The 21,289-nt window shown below is 41.7% G+C and overlaps 1 protein-coding gene across 1 annotated transcript in view; it reads right to left on the reverse strand.

The window, feature by feature from the left end:
* Positions 1-333: 333 nt before the first annotated feature.
* The window catches only part of CACNA1E (calcium voltage-gated channel subunit alpha1 E), a 611,438-nt gene continuing 590,482 nt past the window's right edge, over positions 334-21,289 (reverse strand). Inside the window, 7 exon segments of the mRNA XM_044301096.1 lie at positions 334-837; positions 4,561-4,736; positions 6,743-6,926; positions 8,270-8,398; positions 14,415-14,514; positions 14,617-14,723; positions 18,680-18,780. Of these exon segments, the coding sequence (XP_044157031.1) occupies positions 334-837; positions 4,561-4,736; positions 6,743-6,926; positions 8,270-8,398; positions 14,415-14,514; positions 14,617-14,723; positions 18,680-18,780 (1,301 nt within the window).

The raw sequence follows: 21,289 nt of genomic DNA on the forward strand, positions 1-21,289 counted from the left end.
CAAAGTATCAATCACTAGTGAACTCAAGGTAGGCAGTGATCTCTACTACCTGACATATTCTAGACTGCTCGCTTCTACCATTCTAGTACGGGCATATGCCTCCACTTCTCCCCTTTAAGCTCTTGCATGTCTTCACGACAGTTTAATTCTATTTTGGCACAAGATATTAAGATCCAGGCTTCAACCATTTTGATGGCATTGCCTGTACTTGTGGTTTAGGTAAGGGGATTGGCAGTGAGTGCTGTGGGGCTCCCTCGAAGAAGCTCAGAGATGCGATGGAAGGGCCAATCAAATTCTATCTGCTGTGGCACCTCAGACATTCCCCGCCTTTATTTAACAACGATCATCCTCTTCTGTGTCACTTAATTCACGAGAAGCTATCACAGATGGTAATCCACCCTTTCTTCTGCGACGATAGTGACCATTGGGCATCTGCCACCCTTGACGTAAAGGAGCAGCGGCAATGGTGTTAGAACGACCTAGACTGGTAGCGACAGCAACCTCAAAGGTGAGTGTGTCCTCAGTTGCGCAGTCTGAGCTTTGCATCTCCTCATGTAGGGCCAAATATGGCTCTGAGATATAGTGCTGAGGAGTTGACTGTGAGCTGTGACGCCCCTGGAGGGAGCAGGAAGACTCGCTCAGGCCTGGTTCACTAGGAAGTGGTGGTGTATTGTCGCTCCCATTCAGGGGAGGTGAGCTGTGTTTCTGTCGGCGGATTAAAGAAGAAAAGGAAATAAGAGGTCTTGGGGTTGCAGGCACAGAAGGAAGTTGACGTCTTCCACGTCTTGGGGTGCTGGTGTCAGAAGGAATGCAACTTTCATTCAATGAGTCAAGCATCTATTAGGAAAAACAAGCAAATATTCGTAAACCCAAATTAAAGCAGTTTGAGAAATCTTTAAGAACAAGATACTACAATGACAATGACATACAGTTGCAATAAAAAGTATATGAACCCTTTGGAGTAATATGGATTTCTGCACAAATCGGTCATGAAATGTGATCTGATCTTCCATCTAAGTGACAACAATAGACAATCACAGTCTGCTTAAACTAATAACACACAAAGAATTAAATGTTACCATGTTTTTATTGAACACGCCATGTAAACATTCACAGTGCAGGTGGAAAAAGTATGTGAACCCCTAGACTAATGACATCTCCAAGAGCTAATTGGAGTGAGGTGTCAGCCAACTGGAGTCCAATCAATGAGATGAGATTGGAGGTGTTGGTTACAGCTGCCCTGCCCTATAAAAAACACACACCAGTTCTGGGTTTGCTTTTCACAAGAAGCATTGCCTGATGTGAATGATGCCTCGCACAAAAGATCTCTCAGAAGACCTACGATTAAGAATTGTTGGCTTGCATAAAGCTGGAAAGGGTTATAAAAGTATCTCCAAAAGCCTTGCTGTTCATCAGTCCATGGTAAGACAAATTGTCTATAAATGGAAAAAGTTCAGCACTGCTGCTACTCTCCCTAGGAGTGGCCTTCCTGTAAAGATGACTGCAAGAGCACAGCGCAGACTGCTCAATGAGGTGAAGAAGAATCCTAGAGTGTCAGCTAAAGACTTACAAAAGTCTCTGGCATATGCTAACATCCCTCTTAGCAGATCTACGATACGCAAAACACTAAACAAGAATAGATTTCATGGGAGGATACCACAGAGGAAGCGACTGCTGTCCAAAAAAAACATTGCTGCACGTTTACAGTTTGCACAAGAGCACCTGGATGTTCCACAGCAGTACTGGCAAAATATTCTGTGGACAGATGAAAAACAAAGTTGAGTTGTTTGGAAGAAACACACAACAATAAGTGTGGAGTAAAAGAGGCACAGCACACCAACATCAAAACCTCATCCCAACTCTGAAGTATGGTGGTGGGGGCATCATGGTCAGGGCCTGGACGGATTGCTATCATCGAAGGAAAAATGAATTCCCAAGTTTATTAAGACATTTTGCAGGAGTGTTGCAACAGGTACAACGACCCAAAGCATAGAAGTAAATAAACAACAGAATAGCTGAAAATACGCCTTCTGGAGTGGCCCAGTCAGAGTCCTGACCTCAAACCGATTGAGATGCTGTGGCATGACCTCAAGAAAGCGATTCACACCAGACATCCCAAGAATATTGCTGAACTGAAACAGTTCTGTAAAGAGGAATGGTCAAGAATTACTCCTGACCATTGTGCACGTCTGATCTGCAACTACAGGAAACGATTTGGTTGAAGTTATTGCTGCCAAAGGAGGTTCAACCAGTTATTAAATCCAAGGGTTCACATACTTTTTCCACCTGCACTGTGAATGTTTACATGGTGTGTTCAATAAAAGCATGGTAACATTTAATTCTTTGTGTGTTATTAGTTTAAGCCGACTGTGATTGTCTATTGTTGTGACTTAGATGAAGATCAGATCACATTTTATGACTAATTTGTGCAGAAATCCATATAATTCCAAAGGGTTCACATACTTTTTCTTGCAACTGTATCTAAAAGCTACAAAAATGGCAATACGAAATTTAGAATTATAGAACAATGTTAAAGAGGATCTGCTTTTTTCCAGTACCAAAGCCACTCTTTTTCTTGGACTGATACTACAGTTTTGTCCCATACACTTGAATGGTAATATGTTGCAATACCAGACACAGTCAATGTTGCAATACCAGACACAGCCAATGGACAGATGCTGTGCCCTGTCTGGGGTAAAAAAAGAAGCTCCTATCTTCTAATCCTGGAAAACCCTTTAATTACTTTAAGTGGTTTTCCCATCTCAACATTAGTGACCTAACACTAGGATATGCCGCCCACAAATGTCATATAGGTGCTGGTCACCACCTCTGCTACCTGCTCCAATCTCAAAAGGGGGGTAAAAGGAGGTGCTCGTGCTTGGTGTTCTCTCCATTCACTGCTCTTAGACTCCCAGAAATAGACAAGTACATGCTTTTGGCAATTTTCAGATGTTCATAATAGTGAATGCAGAGCAAGATGCGCAAGCCCGGCCACCTGTCTGTTCGGAAATAGTCGAGCCAGTGCTCAGCTATTGTAGAACTCCCACAGTGGTAAATGGAGGGTGGGCGAGGATGCACATCTGCTCTCCCTTAAATTTGTAGGTCCCAGAGGTGGGATCTGCACCTATCTGACATTTGTGGCATATCCTAACAATAAGTCACACGACTTGAGATGGGACTGCAGGCCAGCCAATGTCTTTTAAAGGAATTATCTGGCCTAGAAGCCGACAACCTCGCGGGTCATATCTAGTGTTGAGTGAAGCAAAGCATTTGATTTGCAATGAATCCAAATTTTATCGCGATTCATTTTAACAAATCAGTTTTCCTAAAATGGTAGCTGCACGTGTAACAAAGTGAAACTAACTGTGGAGGAGACAAGCCCGGGAACACATGTTTACCCATAATGCCGTGCAGTCAGCCATCCCCTATTATAGTAGTAAGAAATAGTTGTAGAGCAGCACAAAATGGATCTTCTGACCTATCCGGAATGCATCAGCCGTGGTGGAACCGCCAATCCAACGCCGTCCCGTATGTATGAGTAGATAAGAAAAAGGTTTCACAGCAGCATATCCAGTGTGACTTTTATTTGGGGACCAAGAGTGCACACAAAAATACACAACGTTTCGGCTATGCAGTAGCTTTTCTCAAGTCATACTGGATATGCTGCTGTGAAACATTTTTCTTATCTACCCATCACCTATTATGTCACAGCCCTATAAAACCCTCATCCTAATGACATATTCTCATAGATATTAGGTGATGTGAAAAAGGAGGAAAAGCAGATGGCAGAAGGGCTCCCACCTATAGAGCAAGAGAGCACTGGGGTTGGAGAAGTGGGTACAGCTACTGTTTAAAGGTGCATTAAAGATGCTGCGTGGCCATTAACAATGAAGACCGTTCTTCATTATTAAATAAAAGGCAGCTGTGGGCTAATTGGCCAAGTGGTTCTTCACTGCAGCATGGCCGCAACCTGCCCGCAGAATGGCCGCTCCGTGTGACCGTACCCTAAGGCAGAGTGGCTTGAGTATACCTGATTTATAGTGATTCTTGACTAATTAATTCATAATCAATTAAATGTCTTGTTGAAATTGCCAAATCAAATTTTTCTAAAAACTTTGCTCATCTTTAATCATAACCTGTGGCCAATGAAGAAAAATTCTACTCTCTTGGCGGTCATAGGACCAAGCCACTTCCAGCGGGAAATGGTAAGACAGGTGAATTGCTTTTTTTCTTTATTGGCCACAGGTTTTATGACCATTGGGCTGTCATCATCTAGGCCGGACAACCCCTTTAACATAAACAAGACATTTACATGGGCTCTGTACAGTGCCATCTTGAATAAATGAATGAATACAAGAATTCATAGTGTAACCCTGATGGTTAATGATGGTTTTAAAGCTGCAGAACTCACACAGATCACATGTACTGTATGTCTGACTTTATGACCAGTCTAACTCACATATGATCTACAATCCCTTCAAAGAGTACAATGTACACATTACCATGATATTTACAGATATTCTTCTAAATGCTTGGTGTATCCAGTGCTCTTGTTCTTACCTGCACACTGCTATGGGTATGATCAGGTGATAGCTGGTGATCCCTATGCTCACACGCCATTTGTGGACTTCTCTCCTCTGAATTGCAGCGTGAGAGATCAGGGGATAAAAGGTGCTTCCTTTCCTTAGAACGACCCCTCTCTCTTCCTCCTGAACGGTGGGAGTCTAGCCGATGACCTGTAAATAGGTGGCATGCTTTAGAGTATCTACCGTACGTTGGAAGATATTGAGTGGTCAGGGAATTAACAATTGCTGATGAGTTATTTTTGCTGCTGCCTCTTCCCTTGTTTTTGTCGATGCCTGTTTTTTTTTTTTTTTACTGGCCTTGGCGACTTGCATAATTAATTGATGATAATAATGAAACTATAAACTATGGAAGTCAGCTTATTGCACACTATTGGTATCTGAATATATTATCCTTATGAATTTGGCTCTTTTATATTATAATAGAGATCTACAATAAAGTATAAGACGAGGAAAGGATGTCTTAACAGCTTGCTTGCTTCATGGGGTTATAAAAATAAATAATTCTGGAGTAATGCACACCATTATTTTAAGTATATTAATCCAAAAATGCTGTTCTCCAGTGTAATTTTCATCCTTTTAAGCTTCATCTGCAGTTCTTGTCTCTTCCCTTTTTGTGGGTGAGAAGCAGCTTGCCACATGTGAGCATCAAGCATCTACAGTGGTCCCTCAAGTTACAATAATAATTGGTTCCAGTAAAACAATTGTATGTTGAAACCATTGTAAGTTGAGTAATCGGTTCCAAACCCCAAAATGTCTTTTAAGATAAGAGAAAATGAATATTTAAGAAAAATAAGAAGATAACTAAGACAGATTAAACAAGTTCTTACATAAAACAGTCAGGAACAGCTGCTAACTAACAACTAACACAACTATTTTACCAGAGAAGTGGCCTTGATTGGTTGGATATGAATCTGAGCCATTGTATGTTGAGTCTAGTTTCAACTTATGATGGGTCAGAAAAGACCATTGTATGTTGAAAATATTGTATCCAGTGGTCATTGTATCTTGAGGGACCACTATATCTCTTAGGAGTACACTGCAGTTAGTTCTAGCTAACCACTTCCACTCCGGGCAGGAGAAAATAGTCCCTCACTCGCCGCCTCAGTAATTCCACCAATAAGTAGCACTATAGTGTTCTCGCCCCCCAAATTTTTTTTTTTTCCACAGCCTAGAGCAGGGGTGCACAACCTGCGGCCCGGGGGCCACATGCGGCCCTCGATACCATTCTGTGCGGCCCCCAACCATCTGGTAACAGACATGTATGCCTATGTCTTGTGGCTGCTCACATGTATTTTTCATGTATTTCTCCCATTAGATGGGAGTCCTGGAAGTGTAACTAGACATTAATGGTATATAATGTATGTTCAATATGCCATAAGTACAACATTTTAGTTGTTAATACACCTTTAAATTTTAATTTCGGCCCTCGTCATTGGTTCAGTCTGGCAATGTGGCCCCCAACCAGGAAACGTTGTGCACCCCTGGCCTAGAGAGATATATAGCTATATAATGGGGTGAATAAATGAAAAGCATTTGAATTGTTTCACTTTGAGATTACAACGCCAGCAATGAGAGGAGGAGGGGAGCAAGAAAACCATGGAGCATGTCAATCTACCATCAAATGCAGAGGCCAAGAGAAACAGCAGTGGGTGCCACCAGAGGGGAAAATGTAATGTACACACAAGGCTAACAATATTTGTATTCCATTCATATTACTATAATACGTCATGCCCTATCCATTGCATTAGTAACACTTTTTGTGGGATGACACTTTGAAAGATGTTCTGTCAGTTGTCCTACGCTTCCGTATCTCAAGGAAGGAAAGAATAGAGAGACAGACACAGAGGTCAAGAATATACAGTCTTCTACAACTTAATTTTTGTATTTTCACTCAAAAAGCTGCACCACTGTTCCTACAGAAAGCCCATGAGTCCTGCACAGAAGTGCCAATAATGCTGACCAAAAATTACTACTGGAACTATTAGTCAGGAACTTAATTGGACCTCACTGGAGAATTAAGTTTAGTTGATATGTCTACAGTTGAGGTGTCCAACAACTATTTGCTAAGAATTTCTACATTTAGGGCAAAGCAAATGTTGAGCTACCTGGCCAAATCATTTATGTCTACACATAATTGCCATATCATTCTGACCAACCTGTATCTGTATTTATTCGATGAGTGGATAGCCTTAAAGAGGCATGATAACTGCGACGCTGCTGCTTGTAGCCACTATCCAGACCGCTTCTATCTAAAGAGAAGTCTTCTAGCCAGGAGCTACGTACACGCTTGTCAGCTGTGGTGGAGAAGGAACGCCGCATGGAGCTGACATCAGACAGGACCTGCAAGGTCAAAGTGAGCCAAAAGAAAGGAACAAAATATCTGCAAACACATAACTTCTCACCTAGAAATCCTAGTAGATTTTTATGAGCTCAAAGCACTACTAGTGACACTAGTGTTGGGATCCTTTGTTGTATTAAAGTATAAGTTCCTAAACTATTGGATAGGACTTGAACAAGTATACTTATTGCTGCATATTGTATCGTCTAGCTCAGTGATGGCTAGCCTCCGGCACTCGAGCTGTGGTGAAACTACAACTCCCAGCATGCTACATTCATTTCTATGGAGTTCTAAGAACAGCCAAGCAAGTGTACATCTTGGGAGTCGTAGCTTTACCACAGCTGGAGTGCCAGAGGCCGGAGGCTAGCCATCACAGGTCTAGCTCATCAGAAAACGAATACTTAAAACTTACAGTCCACCCCCAACTTCAATGGGATGGAGCTACACTGGGCATCTGATCGGCATGGGTGGAGGCAGTGTATCAGACCCTTGCCAATCAGCCAGTGATTGCCTATCCTACAGATAGACCATTGCTTACTAAAGGCTGGACAACTCCTTTAATAAAACTTGCAATGGAATACTCTCCAAATATTTTCGCACAGATGCTTTATAAATCTATAAGAAAAAAATATGTGCATTATATCAAGGGCATATGGAGTTACAATATGCGCCCACAGATTACTATGGGCTCGCTTATGGATCCATACAATATGAATCTGTGATACAATCATGTGTAGGATACCTAAGAAGGCAAATAAAGGGATAACTGTCTGTCCATTTATGAAATATGAAATGAAATAAATTATACTTAATTATTTTCATAATACCCAGTTGATTAAAATGATTATTAATGGGGAACTACTAAACACATTTAGTTACATGCAAAATTTTTAATAAGGAGTAATTTTTAAAAAAGGAAAAAAATCTTTCATACAGATTGAATAACTTTCATCGACTTTTTGGTGATGGTAGTTCCCCACTAATTATAAAGTGTAAAATAAATTAAATGGTCGTGCGACCAGAAAACAGAACTTTTTCATTAAAAATGGAGAAAACAAACTCAGAGAAACAAACAGAAGTACAAAACAACAAAAACAAGCAAAGCAAACCCCTTGAAAACAAATGAAATGATAGTCAATTCAACAAAAGAGCAGATGGACAAACAGGAAAAGCAACAGACCATGTGGGTTATAGTTCGACCTGGCCTGGTGGGAAGTTCTTGTGATACATTGTTGGTTTACTGTCTAATAATATGTTACATATTGTGACTTGTGATAGTGCAACTTGCCAATTAGTAGATTAACAGTTGTGTTTGAGAATAGAGGGATTGTGTTGCTGTATTTACCTGGGGGTTTTCTGCCAGACGTGGCATGGAAGAAGCTCTCACGGACGCTGGACGTTCCAGCATCTCCACTGGGATGTAGCTGTCTTGGCTAGGGAGCTGCTCCCTGCTAAACTTTCTAACCTCTGGCTCCTAGAAATAAAGATACAGCCAGCTCGTGGGACCAGCTTTCCATTTCACATATTGTTCCGCCACCTGGTAGCACAATGATTTTCCCTTCTAGTAGACAGCCACCCACTCCAGGGTCAGTGCCAGATATTCCATTAGAGAAGTCACTAGCTAATATAGCCTGCGGCACATCGTTACTGTTTGCACCAAGAGCATTAAAGACGCAGGAACAATGAGTACACTTAGGGTTTAATTCTAATTGTCCACTGCAGTGAGCTGGAGAAAGCTCAGAACTGTTGTCCACCTTCATGGTATAACTGGAAATGGAGGTCTAACATAAGACCAGGAATGAATCCAGCTACTATTTTTGAAATGTAGGTTTTTAGATCTGTTTTTATATGGGGACCATTTTATATGACAATTTAACACTTTTTACATGAAATACATAGTTTCACTAGGCCTCCTCCTGTTGGTTTCTGACATGTATATCATCATTATCATGTATACAATTTTTATGTTCACAGTGACGTAGGCGTTTCAGGACAGATCACTGGCGGAAATTATTTTAGTTGTGGTTTTTGAAGTTCCTATTTTCAAAGAATCGTTCCACCCTTGAGAGCAATCTTCAAAATTCAGAAATGATTTATTTCGTACTAATCCTTGGTTACAGTTCGCATTATTCTAGTGCACAGCTGCAATTTTGCAGGACTGAGACCTGAAATCTCTTTGGTTCAGTGTCTGTTCGGAGCCGCTCTGATGATTTGTATGTTGGGAAATGTAATTTTTGCATCAGATGCTCTACAGTAAAGTGATGCTGAAAAAGCTGGTTGTCCTGCTGCCTGATTTAGCACAGATAAGCTGTTAGAGGTGTCTGGTAACGCAATAAGTAATGCAGTGCATTTACAAGTTACTCAACTTTTTATATAGATTATATCAGCATATACACTGCATAGTGTAAAATAATATTCACGGGCTTGTGTTGTGGAACCAAGAATTCTTGAGGAAGGTTCCTCCAAACTATGGTATGTGTGGAACTAAACAAGATAGCTGCTCCATGGACCATAGACCCTACAGGAAAATTTTCTGTTGGGCCAATGCCTAGGAGGGCCGCCCAAGCCGTCCTTATGGCCATCAGCCAGGTCCATAATGATCTGATTCTCTCCTACTCACCTGGCCAGCAGCCCTCCTGAATTCAACTGTATGGACGTCCTCAGGACAGCGATACAGTTGAATACTGTGACGCAGGTGGCAGTATTTTGTGCTGCACTGTGGTATTTGGGGAGGTATATTGTTTGCCTTATGGTATTGCTGGCCCCGCCTACTTCTGTTGTCCCTGCCTAATCATTTTGCCCGCTTTCTGTCTATTTAGACCTGTCTGCAACATGGGGCCACTTTTAACTTTTTTTCCATACTTTTCCATACTTCCTCAAAGACATTAGAGGCGGCCATACACAGCCAACAGCTGTCAGCCAAAAGATTGTTCCTTTGACGGATATCTCTCCCAACTCCCCCATACACATTTGGTTCGGCCAAACATGTATGTGTTGTCAATGGGAACAGAAAGACAATTCTGAAAAAATTCTATTCGATCCTTCTCTCCCCGACATCAACCCCCATACACATTAGATTGCTCTCCAACCCTGATGTTCTCAATGGTTTGGCTGACAATACACTAATGTTAGATATTTTAATCAATACATTTATGAAGTGCATCATTTTATATGTTTATTGTTTCATAATGTTTATACCAATGAATAGATTTGAAGTTAATTTATGAAGACAATCAGGAAATATAAGGGATGGGCAGAAATACTTGCACCACTGTCTATTTGGGAAATCGTGGATTGCTTAATGTGTCACTGAGCTTTCCAAGAAAATTTTGATATGTCATAATGACATATCAAAGGTTCTTATTGGTAGGGGGATCGGTGGGGGTCTGAGTGCTGAGACCCCATCGATTGCCAGAACAAGGTGAGAGAAGCGGTCACACGTGCTCTCTCCTCTTTGCAGAAGATGGTATCAAGTAGGACTCATAGCCTTTCTACTGAGCATGTCGCCTGCAGCGAGGACAAAGAGGGTGCTATGTGAGAGCTTCTCTCTTCTCGTTCTAGTGATCGGTTGGGGTCTCAGCACTCGGATCACCACCACCAATCAAAACATTTCAAATGTCGCATTGACATATCAAATGCTTTTTAAAGCTCAGTAATAATGCTCTAATGCTCAGCTTTTTTAAAGAGGTTTTCCAAGATTTTTTTTTAATCGGCTGGGAGCAGGGAGATGCATAAAATCTAAAAAATAAAAAAAAACAACCTACTCCCTGCTAGACCTGCAGTGGGCATGTGCTGCTCACATGACTGCTGCAGCCAACACACTTAACCGTTTAAAAAAAAGTATACTTTTTTACCGCACTCTACAGGATACAAAAATGTGGTGTGCTGCAGTTTTGGATCCTTTTTTTTTCTAACTTATACGTCAAACAGAGGCATAAAATGTGATGTGAACCCACCCTTAAAAGTGCTTGTTCTAGTGCAGCAGGCTGAAGGGAACAGCTGATCGTTAGGGGTGCCAGGTGTCAGACTCCCACCAAACTGATATTGCTAACCTGTCCTGAGGATAGATCATCAATATCAGAAGCACGCAAAGCCCCTTTAATACACTGCAGATATAATAAGAATTTTACTAAACTATCCTTATCATATTGATTCTGAACCATTTCACCGTTCCTGATTCTTCTAGTTTATATACTGTAGGTAATTACATCCATGTGACAATCACTGCTGTGTGCCATCAACTCAGGAGCAACGTCATCTTTACAGCGTGTAAGCCAGAAGGGCTTGGAGGAATGACAGCTCTACATCCATATGGTAAGCGGATTACAATTTTTTTCTTGTTTTTCCATTATAAACTTCAATTTTTTGTATCACAGAAAACCCCATTATCTGTATACAAGACTGAAAGTCGAAAAAGTGTCATTGTTATGAAAGACACCCAATTGTGATCATTCATGCTGTCAACCAACAACATCGATAGGTGTTATTGTGTCAGACCCATGGCATTGCTACTTTTTATTTTTATGATCTTACCTGAGAGGAAACCAGAGTGTTAGAAGCTTATCGGGCAATTGCCACATCTGCATCAAAGACTCCATAAAGAGCCTCCATTGAAAAATCAGTCACATGTGATGGAAATATTAGCCCTGCATGCTTCTCTAAATATGATGATGGACACCTTGACTTAACTGTCAGACCTAGTGAGAGTCAATGCATCACTGGTGTCCATCAAGTGACCGAACCTTATCAGGTTGCTAACCAAAAAAGTTTCCTAACAGATCCAGTAGTTTAGAGTTGGATGTTAGAGCAACACTATAGTTGTAGAAGAAATGTTACTAAAAGATACCTGGATGATAATAATGATAATAATACCCATGCAAGAGGTGGAATCTTTGTACATGGTTTTGCTTTAATATTCCTTAAGCAGTCCAATATGGGCAATCCCTGTTTGTTAGAAGGGTCCTTGACCACAAGCTCTTCACATGGTTTCTCGCCTCCATTAACTGTAATCTTTGGTGGAACCAAACAGCAAGTGTTTAGTTCCCCGGTGGGGCCACCACATAGGTAATACAGTAAAGCATTATACTGTTTCCACTGAAACTAATGTGGTATTTGTCTAAGACCTCTTGCACACAAACGTTGTGCATCCGTTCCGTGCATTGGGGTCCACAATGCACGGGCGGCGGCCGGGACGGATCGAGACCCATTCAACCTGAATGGGTCCGTAATCCTTCTGTACCACAAAAAAATAGAACAAGTCCGAGGCACGGACAGAAACACGGGTTCCGATACGTGTTTCTGTTCCATATCTCCGTGATTGCAGATCCATTCAAGTGAATGGGTCCGCATCCATGATGCAGGGAGCACACGGGCCGGTGCCCATGTATCGCAGACCCACCGTATGCGGGCCGCAATATGGCCACGGGCACACAATGTTCGTGTGCAAGAGGCCTAAGAATGTGTTAGGTGATGATCCTCTATAGGGTGTTGCTTTCTCCTTTGGCTAACCCATGGTAGTCTTGAACTAGTGAGCCAAAAGGTGAGCCATTAGGTAAATCTTTCACTTAGTGGATGTAATGAATTTGGTTACTGGGTTATGTCTGATATCCAGGGAAGCACCAAATGGTCATTGTGCACTGTAGGTAGAACCGTTCTGCGCATGTATGGAGGCACTCAACAAAATGCTAGAGACTTGAAGACACACAGTGCAATGACACTGCAACAGGGACACTGTTTAGCGCTACTATCCTCAGGTGTGGACAAAGCTGTACACTGCAGTGACCAGGCAGAATCAATGAGCTGACAACATGTTTCACATTGAGAGACTTAGTATACTTCCATTCTTGTTGCAGACAGGATGACATCTATGCACCAGGTGAGAACATGCTAGTAACAAAACATCTGGCACCAATACACATTGCAGAATGAGTACATCTTGTGATATTTCAATGTGGCAAAGTCTGACATCATCTCATCAAACATTCAAGATGTCATTCATGCAAGATACAAAACAAGACTTCTTGCATATAAAACAATGTACCTGCAATTGTTAATGAAATGCTGTCAATTATAAGGTTAAAGAGATTCTAGACATTGAATAAGAACAGACTGATACAAACAAGTTTACAACCATTTTATTGCTCCAGTGCAGCTAAAATGCAAAAAGGAGCAACCTGGCAAATAGCCTTGTTTAAAAAAAAAAAAAACACTACTGTGGTTAGTCTACAGCTCGTATGAAAATCTGTGTGTCTCCATGGTTACAGACTACAAACAAATCCTGTGTAGTCTGATCCTGCAGTCCCACTCCCTTACATAAGTCCCCTATTTCTTGGCAACATACATTCTAGAGCAGGGGTCAGCAATCTCCGGCACTCCAGCTGTTGTGAAACTACAACTCCCAGCATGCTCTATTCATTTCTTTGGGAGATTTGAGAGCAGCCAAGCAAGTGTGCATGCTGGGAGTTGTACTTTTACCACAGCTGCAGTGCTGAAGGTTGCTGACCCCTGTTCTAGAGCCTAGTAAGAACTAGCAGGCAAAATAAAGCGAATATAATGTTAGAATCTGTCTACAGACCGGGTCTGTTTGTAGTCTGTTACCATGGAGATACATAAGTCGGGTAGGAGATTTTTTTTATTCAAGGCTATTTGCAGAGTGGCTTTGTATTTTATTTTAGATTAGTTGAAATGGTGAACATTTGAATCACTCATCATTGCTCCCAGGAACCTTGGCTGACAGATTTGAATATAAAAAAGGTATCTGAAAGGAATCCCTGTTTACTTATGTCTCAGCCAGGTGCTTGTGATATATGAACAGGGATTTAGGCACAACAAGGACTCATTCAGAAGACCACGCGAATTGCGGATTAGCAAAACACGGATGCTGCCCCTGTGTGTTCTGCAATTTGCAAAACGGACAAGAATAGGACATGTTCTTCTATTTTTTTTTTTTGCGGGGCCGGGCCGTCTGCATCTTTTGTGGCCCCATTGAAATGATTAGGTCCGCACCTGTTCCACAAAATTGCAGAACGAATGTGGACGCATTCATATGGTTGCGTGAATGAGCCCTAAAGGAGATTTATTTAAAGTTGGTGTTAAGGAAAACTGGTTTAGTTGCCCATAGGAACTAATCAGGTTCCACCTCCGAAAAATAAAAAGTGGAATAAAATAGGCCCTGCAAACCCTTAGTATTCTATATCCATGCAGGGGATTTGGAGCTTTGCATGAGTGCTCCAACTACTATAAAGATATATTAAAAATGTTACTCGTTTTAGAATAAAAAAAAACGGTTCTTTAGGTTGGACGGTCAGGAATAGGAACAACACTAACTTTAACTTTAGTGTGCACAAAGCTTAATCAATCCACATTGACAATGTCAGCACCCAATCCATACAAGTCAAGATTTTCCTGAAACGTGTCACATTATCCTTAATGCACCAAATGACAGTGCTAAGTTAATGGGCTATGTCAGCTCTCCTAAAAGCTATGTTTACCAGAGACAGCTGCTCTTCAAAGTCTTCATCATCATTGTCCAGACATGGTGCTTGAAATATTTCTTCAGGGGATAAAGGACTGAGTGATGGGAAGGCATCCCTAAAACGACAGGCCACACATCTCAGAGCAGCTTAGAAGAACTCATCCTTTGTAGCTATGTCCAGCATTACTATATGATAGACTACTACACAGCTAACTCACAGGCCTGACAGAGTATCCTGCTGGAGGTATGGTAAGGCTTTGGCATTGGATAGTATCTCCTCCGGTAAGGATGACGCTTCCATCCTCTGAAACATTGGAGCATTTTTCTGTTTAAAAGAGTAAATATCCAGATATTAGTCAAAGATAAATTAATCCATTGACACCCGATATAGAAGGAAATAAAGCGAGCAATGTCCAGAAAGTAATGCATCATCTTTTAATAAGGATACACCAAATCCATGACTCAGTACCATACTTAATAACGTTTCTGTTGGTAACTTTGGGGCATTTAAGCTCCGTTCCCTGGCACCAGGGGTGGACTGGCCATAGACCCTACAGGAAAATTTCCCGATGGGCCAATGACCAGTGGGCCGCCCAAGCCCTCCTCATGGAGGCTGTCCAGGTACATAACAATCTGATGTTCTCAGGATTAATTAATGCTAGGAGCATCAGGTACTTATGCACTTGGCCAGCAGCTACAGGTGTCCTCCTCAATTCAACTTTATCACTGCTATCCTGGGTGGACGCATATACGCGTCCTCTCGCGATAGCCGAGATTTCCTGTGAACGCGCGCACACAGGCACGCGCGTTCACAGGATCGGAAGGTAAGCGAGTGGATCTCCAGCCTGCCAGCGGCGATTGTTCGCTGGCAGGCTGGAGATGCGATTTTTTTTAACCCCTAACAGGTATATAAGACGCTGTTTTGATAACAGCGTCTAAAATACCTGCTACCTGGTCCTCTGGTGGTCCCTTTTGCTTGGATCGACCACCAGAGGACACAGGCAGCTCAGTAATAAGTAGCACTAAAACACCACTACACTACACCCCCCCATGTCACTTATTAACCCCTTATTCACCCCTGATCACCCCATATAGACTCCCTGATCACCCCCCTGTCATTGATCACCCCCCTGTAAGGCTCCATTCAGACGTCCGTATGATTTTTACAGATCCACGGATACATGGATCGGATCCGCAAAACACATACGGACGTCTGAATGGAGCCTTACAGGGGGGTGATCAATGACAGAGGGGTGATCACCCATATAGACTCCCTGATCACCCCCCTGTCATTGATCACCCCCCTGTAAGGCTCCATTCAGACGTCCGTATGATTTTTACGGATCCACGGATACATTGATCGGATCCGCAAAACACATACGGAAGTCTGAATGGAGCCTTACAGGGGGGTAATCAATGACAGGGGGTGATCACCCATATAGACTCCCTGATCACCCCCCTGTCATTGATCACCCCCCTGTAAGGCTCCATTCAGACGTCCGTATGATTTTTACGGATCCACGGATACATGGATCGGATCCGCAAAACACATACGGACGTCTGAATGGAGCCTTACAGGGGGGTGATCAATGACAGGGGGGTGATCAGGGAGTCTATATGGGGTGATCACCCCCCTGTCATTGATCACCCCCCTGTAAGGCTCCATTCAGACATTTTTTTGGCCTAAGTTAGCGGAAATTGTTTTTTTTTTTCTTACAAAGTCTCATATTCCACTAACTTGTGTCAAAAAATAAAATCTCACATAAACTCACCATGCCCCTCACGGAATCCAAATGCGTAAATTTTTTTAGACATTTATATTCCAGACTTCTTCTCACACTTTAGGGCTCCTAAAATGCCAGGGCAGTATAAATACCCCACATGTGACCCCATTTCGGAAAGAAGACACCCCAAGGTATTCCGTGAGGGGCATATTGAGTCCATGAAAGATTGACATTTTTGTCCAAAGTTAGCGGAAAAGGAGACTTTGTGAGAAAATACAAAAGAAAATCAATTTCCGCTAACTTGTGCCCAAAAAAAAATATTTCTATGAACTCGCCATGCCCCTCATTGAATACCTTGGGGTGTCTTCTTTCCAAAATGGGGTAACATGTGGTGTATTTATACTGCCCTGGCATTTTAGGGGCCCGAAAGCGTGAGAAGAAGTCTGGGATCCAAATGTCTAAAAATGCCCTCCTAAAAGGAATTTGGGCCGCTTTGCGCATCTAGGCTGCAAAAAAGTGTCACACATGTGGTATCGCCGTACTCAGGAGAAGTTGGGGAATGTGTTTTGGGGTGTCATTTTACATATACCCATGCTGGGTGAGAGAAATATCTTGGTCAAATGCCAACTTTGTATACAAAAATGGGAAAAGTTGTCTTTTGCCAAGATATTTCTCTCACCCAGCATGGGTATATGTAAAATGACACCCCAAAACACATTCCCCAACTTCTCCTGAGTACGGCGATACCACATGTGTGACACTTTTTTGCCGCCTAGGTGGGCAAAGGGGCACACATTCCAAAGAGCACCTTTAGGATTTCACAGGTCATTTTTTACACATTTTGATTTCAAACTACTTACCACACATTAGGGCCCCTAGAATGCCAGGGAAGTATAACTACCCCACAAGTGACCCCATTTTGGAAAGAAGACACCCCAAGGAATTCCATGAGGGGCATGGCGAGTTCCTAGAATTTTTTATTTTTTGTCACAAGTTAGCGGAAAATGATGATTTTTTTTATTTTATTTTTTTCTAACAAAGTCTCATATTCCACTAACTTGTGACAAAAAATAAAAAATTCTAGGAACTCGCCATGCCCCTCACGGAATACCTTGGGGTGTCTTCTTTCCAAAATGGGGTCACTTGTGGGGTAGTTATACTGCCCTGGCAATTTAGGGGCCCTAATGCGTGAGAAGTAGTTTGAAATCAAAATCTGTAAAAAATGGCCGGTGAAATCCTAAAGGTGCTCTTTGGAATGTGGGCCCCTTTGCCCACCTAGGCTGCAAAAAAGTGTCACACATCTGGTATCGCCGTACTCAGGAGAAGTTGGGCAATGTGTTTTGGGGTGTAATTTTACATATACCCATGCTGGGTGAGAGAAATATCTTGGTCAAATGCCAACTTTGTATAAAAAAATGGGAAAAGTTGTCTTTTGCCAAGATATTTCTCTGAGGTGGTTAAAGTGTAACTGTCATTTATTTTTATATTTTTTTCTTGTAATTTGTAGGGGCAGTCATACTAACCATTTTGGCACTACACTTTAATTACTGAAATTGTACATTTCTATCAGCAAAATAGCTCTAAAGTGGCCTATTTTGAGCCTTAGCAACACTTCCCTGTCTTAAATAATGGTGGAGACTTGCTCAACACTGACGGTGCTATGTAAACAGAAGACTGACAGTTACACTTTAAGTTCCCAGTCCGCCCCTGCCTGGCACACCCAAAATCCAGTATTGGGGTTCACATATTCCTCACTCATTTTCAGCCTGGAACAAGCCAAAATTTGCCAGGATTGTCTATGAACAATCACAGCAAATTTGGGACTGTTGACAACTATAAAGTACTTGTTACCACAAACCCTGAGATGCAGCTGTCCCATGATTTATAATAAACCTCTAGTTTTAAAGGGGATGTCTCAGTAATATAATGTCTGCACATATGGCACATTAGATGTTAAAAAGAATAGCAATATTTTTTTTAGCCATGTAATTACCTTAAAGGCTATGAACTCCTCTGGGGGCTTTTTTTAATTATTAATATTGATTTACATAATTTTGTGGCCAACAGCAGTGTTATAATAGGTTTGTATTTTTAAAAAAATCTGCAGTTTATTTTCTGCAGCGTCTATGTTTTACTGTACATAGCAGCTGCACAATGCCATTTTGTGATAAATCCGTCTGACTGCTCATTCTTCAGATCCTCTCCGATTTTTCCTGAATGAACTTCTAAGCTGATTTATATCCAAATCGAAGTTCGATCAAAACTTACTACAAAAATGTTTTTAGCTCAATCATTCGAAAGTTTACAAATGTGTCCACAGACTTTAATATATATCAAACTTTATACTCCTTTTTTTTCTACAATGCATTGAATTAAAGCCCATCATTGTATACTGCCTTCAAAAAAATAATGTCTTTTGAATGGATTATATTTAGATTCTAAAAGGCAAAAGATCCATATGTCAATTAGCATAGATATAATTACTGATTTTGTTCTTTCTCATGCAGAAGACATGCAGGTTATCCACAGGCCTCGCCAGGTTGTTATAATATCTCACCTGTTCCTCCAGCTGTTGTCTTTGTTTCTTTGCTTTACTCTGCTTATAGTAGTCCATGATCATCATAGCAGCATAAATCTTGCCCACAGTTAAGTCAGTGGCTGGAGAAAAAGAGTTAAAAAGTTGTCATTGACAGATGCCATTCATAATCACTATTCTTGTAATGAACCTCCATGTGTAGTGGGTTATGTAGTACAAGATGTAGACCTTTTATAATGTTATAGACGCTCTTGAAATAAATTACAATTAAAGGGGCGCTATACCTAGAGCATTATCTATTTGTTTAAGAGATGAATGCAATCTTATCGTTCCTTTAAGAACGTTGTGCAAGAATGGTAGGAGATGGGGGGGGGGGGGGGGGGCAAACCAGTATAATTGGCCGGGCCTTTAAAGGAAGATCACTTACCTGTTTCCCGGCCCCGGCCGTCTGCTCCTTCACCTTTAGGCCTGTGATTCCATGCTGGACTCCTTCGATGTCAATCACTGGCCACTGCAGAGACTGGATCCCCTTGCGCAATGTGACCATTTGTCATGACACTGGGCGAGTTGGTCTCCGCCAGTGATTGGCTCTGGTGATATCAAACTGGATGTTGACATTTTGGGAGCCCAGCGGAGCATTGCAGGCCTGGAGGAGAAGAAGTGGTCGGCTAGTGCTGGGAAGCAGGAAGGAATCTTTCCTTTACAGGTCAGGCCAAATGAAGGGGTTTTCCAACTCCCCACCCCCACCCTATTCTTTCACAACCCCTTTCAGAATGGAGGGCAGCTCATTTTAGGGAAGAAGCCAAACAATGGCTGAACCTCATGATAGTTTTTTTTCAGATATTTTCAGTTCTGAAAACTTCTTAAACTTTGACTTAAAATGCAATAGACTAGTTGTCTCCATAGTAAAGCCTCATTCACACGTCAGTTTGCAGTAAAGGTGGACGATGACTAAATTCAGTATATACAGTATGCCTGTAAGGAGCCATTTCAGGCTGACAAAAGTCTGTAGTGTTCTTCAATGGGATGATAGAGAGAAAGGAAAAAAAATGTCTTCCACCCCAGGACCACTCTCATACTGCAGGATCGATTATCTACAGACAGTCCCTAGGAATGATTGTGACTGCCTTTTAAAGGCTTTATTTCTGCATCATTTCTACTTTAGGGTTACTGCTCCTTTAAGGCTTAAAATAGATACATTAAGACACCGGTTCTATTAGATTCTTGGGTTGTTCTTTTTCCATCAAAAGCTCAATGGCTTTTGTTTGCAAATTGGTACTTTATTTCCTATTGAACCCAGGGTTTTACATAAATTAGATTCCTTTATAAATTGTTATTTCAATGACTTATTATAAAGGCGACATTCTGGCACGAACAGCAAACTTATCAGGTTCTATGCTTCCTAAGTGATTTTTCACATATCTTGCTGTCAGTCTGACACAGCTTGCAAACAAGTGAAGGTGCAGAGAGCCTCGAATAATATCACACTGAATTAAGACCCGCTGTGCTTCAAATCACAGTGCATAGAATTAGACACAGGCGGAGAAGCTGATAAAGCTTGCAATTCCATTCTCCCCGCCACTGAAGAGGCTTTTACTCTAATGTCAAATATATTTTCATCCACTTTACAGTTCAGATGAGTAGGAGCAGCTTTACACCTACTCTTAAAGGGTGTCTCCAGGTTTTTGGACATGCCCTATCTCCTATGAAACCAGGTCCTAGTGTATGATGTGCGTTAGGGGGGTTAGGTGGAAGGGCTTGCAGTTTTGTTTGGCAATTCATTAGATTTATCTGTACTTCCATGTAAGGATGGAGAAGGAGGCAGCATGAATAGCCTAAGGGTACGGCCAGGGGTATACTGGTCGTAGACCCTACAGGGAAATTTCCCAGTGAGCTGATGCCCAGGAGCCCAGTCAAGTCCTCCTCAAGGATGTCAGCTAGGTACATAATGATCTGATGCTTCCAGCATTAATTAATGCTGGAAGCATCAGGTATTTATGCAGGTGCCATCACAGATACAGTTGAATATTGTGACGAGGGGGGCAGTATTTTGTGATATTTGGTTCTGCTGGGGCGGTATTTTGTGCTGCACTGTGTTATTGCAGGCCCCACCTACTTCTGTTCTCCCTGCCTACTTGTATTGTCCTCCCTTCTATCCGTTTGGACCCGCCTACAAAATGGGGACACTTTTAGGAAAGTATAAAGGACAGATACAAAATGTTCTTCTTTTTTTAATTGAATACCAGTTTTGGCTTCTAAAATTGCATGCAGAAAGCTGACAGTGTGGTCTTAGCCTAAAAAACACATGGCTCTTTATACATCAGCAAAACTCAAATAATAGGAACACACATTGTCTAGCAAGGTAGAGTTTTCTTCTGCTGACTAGCTAGCCTATAATGGCAAAAGCCAAAACCAATAAAGGGCTTGTCTCACTTCAGTAAATGGCATTTATCATGTAGAGAAAGTTAATACAAGGCACTTATTAATGTATTGTGATTCTCCATATTGCCTCCTTTGCTGGCTTGATTCTTTTTTCCATCACATTATATACTGATCATTTCCATGGTTACGATCACCCATCAATCCATCAGCGGTGGCCATGCTTGCACACTATAGGAAAGTGGTGCCTCT

Source organism: Bufo gargarizans, chromosome 7 (genome assembly GCF_014858855.1).
Source record: "Bufo gargarizans isolate SCDJY-AF-19 chromosome 7, ASM1485885v1, whole genome shotgun sequence".
NCBI classification, from domain to species: Eukaryota; Metazoa; Chordata; class Amphibia; order Anura; family Bufonidae; genus Bufo; species Bufo gargarizans.